The 7,944-nt window shown below is 35.8% G+C and overlaps 2 protein-coding genes across 4 annotated transcripts; one reads left to right on the top strand and one right to left on the bottom strand.

Moving 5' to 3' along the window:
- Nucleotides 1-28: 28 nt before the first annotated feature.
- Nucleotides 29-1,822, bottom strand: LOC129438762 (anaphase-promoting complex subunit 15). 3 transcript variants are annotated; one of them, XM_073862646.1, is made up of 5 exons: nt 1,670-1,822; nt 1,225-1,346; nt 1,077-1,136; nt 844-981; nt 29-512 (listed from the first exon to the last, which is right to left on the bottom strand). In XM_073862646.1, exons 2-5 carry the CDS (start codon nt 1,342-1,344, stop codon nt 489-491), a joined length of 342 nt encoding a protein of 113 aa, XP_073718747.1. In that variant the 5' UTR covers nt 1,345-1,346; nt 1,670-1,822; the 3' UTR covers nt 29-488. The 3 variants fall into 3 exon arrangements, with proteins under 3 accessions (XP_073718747.1, XP_055053651.1, XP_055053652.1); XM_055197676.2 differs by having other exon boundaries at nt 29-485; XM_055197677.2 differs by lacking the exon at nt 1,670-1,822 and adding an exon at nt 1,431-1,606 and having other exon boundaries at nt 29-485.
- Nucleotides 1,823-3,308: 1,486 nt separating this feature from the next.
- LOC141361580 (folate receptor alpha-like) lies at nt 3,309-7,040 on the top strand. Its single transcript, XM_073863096.1, has 5 exons — nt 3,309-3,503; nt 4,116-4,245; nt 4,367-4,555; nt 6,067-6,202; nt 6,309-7,040. The coding sequence occupies exons 1-5, from the start codon at nt 3,484-3,486 to the stop codon at nt 6,572-6,574; spliced, it is 741 nt and encodes a 246-aa protein (XP_073719197.1). The 5' UTR covers nt 3,309-3,483; the 3' UTR covers nt 6,575-7,040.
- Nucleotides 7,041-7,944: the final 904 nt, after the last annotated feature.

Here is a 7,944-nt window from a genome sequence, read left to right as displayed (position 1 = left end):
GAATAATTGACCATTTGTACAAAATGAATAAATCAATAAAAGTTTATTTACAGTCACAATTTGGATTTTCAAACGAGCAATAAGAAACATTGACACAAATATCATAAATATATGATAAACCTGTTGTAACTTCATGAATCATCAGAATCATTGTTCAGTGTTTACCTGCCTGACAAAAGACAAAGTTCACAGCGATGAGGGGAGATACTGACTTCAGGTTTAGTGTGTAGAGGAAACAACGCTTTACACTTCAGCATAGTGTCTGTGTCCTGAATCTCCCTTAATACAAAAGACTCCATAAACACTTAAAGTGATTTCAGTAGCCAGCAATGCTTCATGTCTTGACTTCATCCTGTCTTGAACAACAAACACGTTGAGCAGAGATCTGAAGCTCTAGGCAGATGTTTCCAGAAGATGATGGATGGATTGATGTGTGTCTAGATCATCCACTGGTCCTGGTCTTGATCGCCTCCTTCCATGTCGACCTGTCAGTGAGCGATACTCTCATTTACCTAAAACCAAAACTCAAATCTCTTCAAAACTGTTTAAGAGTTTAACAATCAAATCAATGATAATCATGCCAACAGAAAAAAAACTAAGACTTAACCCATAGCCTGTGTGATGAAGATGACAAAAGTGGAAAAAGAAAATAATTTTAGATCCTAAACACATTATAACATTTTAATAATTACATCTACTTAAAAGTATTAAATTAAAATGTATTTAGCAACAAAATCCTAAAAGGATCAAATCAGATTTCTGCACATTTTATGTCAACAGGTACATTTGTTGAGAAGTCTGCGTGTGTGCGTGTATATCTGTGTGTATGTGTGTGTCTTTGACCTCATTGATTTCTCCATCATCAGGAAACTCGTTGTAGATGTTCATATCATCCATGTCCTGCATGTCTTCATCATCTTCTGAATCTTCCTCACTGTCCTCCTCGTCTTCGTCATCTTCTTCCTCTTCCTCATCAAAGGTCTTGCAAATGATACAGTAAGAGAACATTTAATCTGGAAGAGTCTGCAAGTTATAAAGGTCTGTATGTGAATTGTGAAAGTGAGAGAGACACTCACCTCAAAGATCGGCCGTCCAATGGGCATCAGATTGTTGTCTTTCTCTGCGATATTCTGTAACTGAAGACACACAAACAACAAAATAATCAACATAAAACAACAGAATAATCAACACAAACAACACGCACACAGACAAACTGTTACTGACCCAGGTTTGGTGCTGTTGTTCTTGCTGGTGTAATTCTGCTTCATCCACACACGGTCGGTCCAGATTAAACCAAAGAGACTCGGTCACGCGTGGGAACAGAGATGGGAAGAGCGTGGACATATCTGTCACACACACACAAGTTAACTTTTTTGTCAATTCTGTTGAATGTAACGTACAAGACATACAGAGTATCGAAATTACGTTACCTCAACCCCGCAGTGTACAACAACAACAACAACAACAACAACATTACCCAAAAGTAAGTTTTACAAGATTAAAAATAAATAATATACAGTATTTGTATACAGCCGGTGCCAGTACTTCGTGAAATACCGAAAAATCTCACAAACAGAATCGTGTGTTGGTTCCGTGTTCATACAGTAATAAACGAATTCAATCATTTAAAAATTGCTAATGATTTGAATTGAATTGTATTATGATTTACCTGCAGGAGGGATTCAAGTTCAAAAGTAAACACACAGCGGAAGCTGCTGCTGCACTGAGTTCGTCAGAAACAACAACTGATGCTTTTAGTTCCGCCTGTGTGTGCGCGTGCGTGCGTGCGCTCCTTTCCGCCCCTCCCGGAAACACACTGACACACATTAAAAAATATATAATAAATACTTAAAGGTTTTAAAACATTTAAAGCTAAATCACCCATGAAATTAAAACGAAACGTTTTTTCATTTTAGTATAAATACGTTAGGCTTAAGAATAAATAAAGAGTTTGGTTCCAAAACGATATAAATCCGTTTTTTTATTTTTTAAAAATTACGTTTTTTGATTGTTCATTCCAATTAATATCAATCAAACTGCAGTTGATTTTATTTTTTTAAACTAAAAAATACAACAAAGTAGAACAATAAAACACAATAAAAACATGATAACATAATATTAAACATGTTTTGTCATTTGAAATTTTTAAAATGGAGTTATCTCATTTTGACCAAACTTTTCAAATATAAACTAGTATGATTTGACAAAATTCTCATACAGAGTATATAAGCATGTGCTAAAAAAGTATAATTTTATGACATCACTCTACACTTCAACTTCTCATCAAATTTCCTGTCCAATCATATGCTCTTAAGATGCTGAAGTGTCCCGCCCTCTATATTTTGTTACATAATAGGCTTGTTCGACTTCATGCGGCGCCACAAGAGTCGATAGCCGAATGACGTCAAAATACCGCGAGAGCAATCCGCGAAATCATACGGAGAAGTCTGCTTTTAAGTCACTCTCACGGAACTTTGACGTCATCCGGCTATCGATTCTTGCGGCACAGCATGAAATCGAACAACCATTACGTCTTCGCTGGACTGTGCCATAAATGAAACGCTATTGGTTATTTTAAACAAGAGGGAGGGTCTTCTCCATAGTTCCATTCTAACATTCTGTTTTAGTTAAACTGATGTCACCACATCAAAAATTGCTGCACAGGCACTTCAGTGGGCCTTTAACTACAATCAACATATCACACAAAATGTTTACTTTGTTTTTATAAAGACTCTAAATTTAACAATGTGGTAGAAAAAGCAGGCGTAATGTTTTTCTCTGTCATTTTTCGATCTGTCCTAAAAGCGCTTAACAATAGTACAAACATACAGCCAAAGTTAAATAAAAATCAATGACTGAAAGGTATACAGACGTATGTGTTAGTTAAATGCTAAATTGTGTGAATAATCAAAGAAAACATTGAACCCCAAACTCACCACACAAAACTAATGCAGGTCATTCTATCAAATCAGTGCCTTAAGAAATAATCAGACATAATAATCAGTTATTTACAAACATATAAATATGCTGTATTGTTTTATTAATATTATACCAAAGTAAAGTCAATTAAATATTTTTTTAAATAATAGAAATCGCTTATAAGGTTTTTGGCCTGTCCCTTGCTGATTGATCTTCTTCAACAAGACTTTTTATGTTTATTTTTTCAAAGTTTAAAAGGCACCAAATTCAAAGAATGTATCTCATAATGCAGGTTATTTTAAATGTATTTACTTAACTAAACCATTTTCTTACAAAGCAGTTTCCGGTGTTAAAGATTAAAAGTGTTATATTTATGATCCAGCAGTCTATAAGGCAAGGTCAAGGTGACCGTATGGCTCTTATTGGCTGTGTAGTGAGAGAGGGACGGGCGTCCCATCTCTGTAGACTTTGGTCGAGCTGAAGCAGCAGGTTTCTCGCACTTCTGCTCGAAAGACTTCTAGAAAAACTTTTCAGAGACACCAGCTGTGAGTTTTAAACAGAAAAATGGAAGCGTTTCATTCCAGGTACTGTAAAGATACTTTATTTTTTTGTTCAATTTTAGTATTTAGTTTTATATTTAGTCTTCATAGCTTCAGTGGAAACATCTGACCTTCTAAGTTAAGGAGTTAAGATAACACGCTTGATATCATATATTTGTTTTCAACATATTTCTTCTTCCATATCATGTCTTTGTATTATAATGTTGGGGCGGTTTCCCAGACAGGGCTTAAACCTAGTCCCAGACTTACTTAAATGTTAGCGTTGTCCTGATTAAAAACAACTTGACATATCTTAAAATATATACAGTATGTGCGAGTGTTGTGTCTCAAGGTGCACACCAATAGTGTTTAGTTATAAATTATGCTTTTAAAATGACTTAAATATCTTAATTTTAACTAAGGCTTAGTCCTGGCTTAGGCTAGCCACCCCAATATTTTTTACAGGCTAATATTAACAATAGGCTCTATAATAATGCATGTTATAATGTGCTCAATAATAAGCTTTAGAGTCTATATTACAGTGAGAAAATAAGAGTTTTCTTACTAGAAGGACATGAGAACAAAATCTTAGTTACCTTGAAATAATCTGTCATGATTTGTCTGTCTCTCTCTCTCTCTTTCTCTGTTTCATTCCAGGCTGGAGTTGTTCTTGGTGCTTTTCATAGCTTTGCCACCTTGTGTCTCTTCTGTAGACAAACTCAACATGTGTATGGATGGCAAACATCAGTTAACAGATCCCAGACCAGAGGGAGAGCTCTATAAGCAGGCGCGAGTCACAATATCACATCAGAAATTTCAATGTTGACCGGATGATGCAACAGACACATGTGATCTTGTAATGTAGACTATTAAAACAAATCATCTCTCTCTGTCTATCTTTCTTTCAGTGTGAACCATGGAAAGACAACGCCTGTTGCACAGCAAACACAACAGAAGAGGCTCATCAGGATAACTCATACCTGTATAATTTTAACTGGAATCACTGTGGCATGATGAGCGACAAATGTAAGAAGCATTTCATTCAGGACACGTGTTTCTATGAGTGCTCACCTCACCTGGGACCCTGGATACAGCAGGTATTGACAATATAATCACAGTCCATTCTGAATCTGTCAATCATTGTAGTCATATATTGTTTATAAACTATATTAATATAATAAAGTTATTTGATTTATGACAATTAAATAATCAGCATTCAAAATCAACCAGCGATTATATCAGCATAATATTTATGAAATACACTCATCTAAAGGACTATTAGGAACACCTGTTCAATTTCTCATTAATGCAATGGTGTAATGGTGTAGGGGATGTTTTCTTGGCACACTTTAGGCCCCTTAGTGCCAAATGGGCATCATTTAAATGCCACGCCCTACCTGAGAATTGTTTCAATCCCTTTATGACCACCATGTACCCATCCTCTGATAACTACTTCCAGCAGGATAATGCACCATGTCACAAAGCTCAAATAATTTCAAATTGGTTTCTTGGACATGATAATGAGTTCACTGTACTAAAATGTCCCCCACAGTCACCAGATCTCAACCCAATAGAGCATCTTTGGGATGTGGTGGAACGGGAGCTTTGTGCCCTGGATGTGCATCCCACAAATCTCCATCAACTGCAAGATGCTATCCTATCATTTCTAAAGAATGCTTTCAGCACCTTGTTGAATCAATACCACGTAGAATTAAGGCAGTTCTGAAGGCGAAAGGGGGTCAAACACAGTATTAGTATGGTGTTCCTAATAATCCTTTAGGTGAGTGTATATATTCTTCATCACTTTTATGGAGAGTGACTTACAGTGCATTCAATGCAATACTTTCGATCAGTGTTTGCGTTCACAGGGATTCAAACACTTTAACTTTGCATTATTAATGCAATGTTGAGCTACATGAACACTTAAAGGGGACGTATGATGAAAATATGATTTTTCATGTTTAAGTGCTATGATTGGGTCCCCAGTGCTAAAAAATGTGAAAAAGATCAACCCAGTAACTTAGTTTTGGTAAACCATTCTCTGCAAGCATGTGAAAAATAGTTTATTGAAATTTGGATCCCCTTGTGATGTCAGAAGAGGATCTTATTATAATAATACTGCCCCTTAATCTGCACTATCCATTCACATCGTTGCCATTTAGTGCAGAAAGAAAGAGAAAGATAGAGAAAATAATTGACAGCACAATTGAGTTTCAACAAACCACCATTATGGTGATCAGTGTTTGCATGATCAGCTCATTTGCATTTTAAAGGGCACACCCTAAAATGGTAAATTTTTGCTCCAAAGTGGCAATTTTAACATGTTTTAATACATTATATGTGGGGTAATTTGAGCTAAAACTTCACATACTCTGGGGATTTATTTTACATCTTAAAAAAGTTTTGTGAAATGTCCCCTTTAAAATGTCAAGTTTGTTTTTAGATGAGAACAAGGTGGTGGTGGATATGTGATAAAGTTATCTGAGTGAAACATACACAATCACAGCTGTTTCAGATGTCTAAAGTTCATTTATGACTGTGTGATATCCATTATATTGAATCATGTTACTGTTTAGTGAGTGATCTGTTGTTGTGAATGTGTTTAAAGGCAGATGAGTCTTGGAGAAAGGAGAGAATCCTGGATGTGCCGCTGTGTTTGGAAGACTGTGAGAGCTGGTATGAGGACTGTAAGGATGATTACACATGTAAAGAGAACTGGCATAAGGGATGGGACTGGAGCAAAGGTCATTTCTCCTTTCATTTATAATAAGATCTTTCTTTATTCTTCGTGCATGTCATTTGGTTTGGTCTGTTTCTGTGTAATGACTTCTGACCCGGTGTCTCTGTCAGGCACTAATCGGTGTCCGAGCGGATCTCAGTGCAGCCCCTGGTCAGAGATTTTTCCCACCGCTCAGAGTATGTGTGAGAAAATCTGGTCCAATTCTTACAAGTACACAACTTTCACTAAAGACAGCGGTCGCTGCATGCAGATGTGGTTCGATCCTCCAAATCCCAATAAGAAAGTGGCTGAATATTACCTGTCTGGTGCCGTGGAGACCTCCACGCTGTCTATGAGCCTGCATCTGATTTCATTTCTCATGATACTGTTGGCTTGAGAACAAACACCAAAGTTCAGATGAAAAGGGCCATGAACGGACTTACTTTGCATTTCTGTCACGATCCTGCTTTTATTTGTAAATGAATGTGTGTGACTACTACAGCAGATTTGTTTACAGTACCATTTTCATAGAAGTTAATGCACCGTCATACATTAAGTGTCACGTGTCCAGCAGATGTCAGTGTTATGTGTCTGTATTGTGTAGCAAACTCAATACTGTTCACTACCCTAAATTAACCACAGTGTTATCACAGGACTACATTACATTACATCTTTAATTTAAGAGAAGTTATCATCAGAAATAAATATGATTAGTTTAATGTTAAATATTTTTAATCTAATCTTATATGAAAACCATTGACATACTGATGTTTCTTTTAATGTTTCTTATGTTTATTCACCACTGACTGTGATTGAATTTTATCAAAGCATCAATACACAACAATTAAAAACAAGTGAAAGTCTTTTTGCAGTGATAAAAAAATACTAATAATAAAATAATGACCTCTCTCTCTCTCTCTTTCTCAAATACTGTAAATACTTTTACTAAATGTTTGGAGAATATTTATATTGCTGTGTTTTAAAACATTGAAATAACTCGAATGTCTGGTGATGGATTTTACACTTTGATCTTTTACACTTTGATTTGAGTTTCAAAATTTGATCCAAAGAGTCAGAAAATATGAATTTATGAATATGATTTTTGCTGATATTTATCTTAGATTTGTGTAGCCTATATGGTCACGTGATGAGATAAGGAGTAAAACCACAATGTTTAAGTCTTTCTGTTTAGGAGAGATAGGGTTAGTTTACTCAGTTTCCTCTTTTTGAGTCTATTGACATAGTTTTACGTACTTCATTTGACATCATATATGTGTGCATACTGTGTATAATTAATTATATATAAATACACACACATGCATGTATAATTTTAAGAACAAAAATATGTGTATGTATTAATTATTTATATTTATATATAATATGTGTACGCTCACCTAAAGGATTATTAGGAACACCTGTTTAATTTCTCATTAATGCAATGGTGTAATGGTGTGGGGGATGTTTTCTTGGCACACTTTAGGCACCTTAGTTCCTACCTGAGCATTGTTTCTGACCATGTCCATCCCTTTATGACCACCATGTACTCATCCTCTGATGGCTACTTCCAGCAGGATAATACATCGTGTCACAAAGCTCGAATCATTTTAAATTGGTTTCTTGAACATAACAATGAGTTCACTGTACTAAAATGGCCCCCACAGTCACCAGATCTCAACCCAATAGAGCATCTTGGAATGTGGATGTGTCCTGGATGTGCATCCCACAAATCTCCATCAACTGCGAGATGCTATCCTATCAATATTGGCC

This window comes from Misgurnus anguillicaudatus, chromosome 24 (assembly GCF_027580225.2).
Source record: "Misgurnus anguillicaudatus chromosome 24, ASM2758022v2, whole genome shotgun sequence".
NCBI classification, from domain to species: domain Eukaryota; kingdom Metazoa; phylum Chordata; class Actinopteri; order Cypriniformes; family Cobitidae; genus Misgurnus; species Misgurnus anguillicaudatus.
This window is presented reverse-complemented; position numbering and strand designations above follow the sequence as displayed.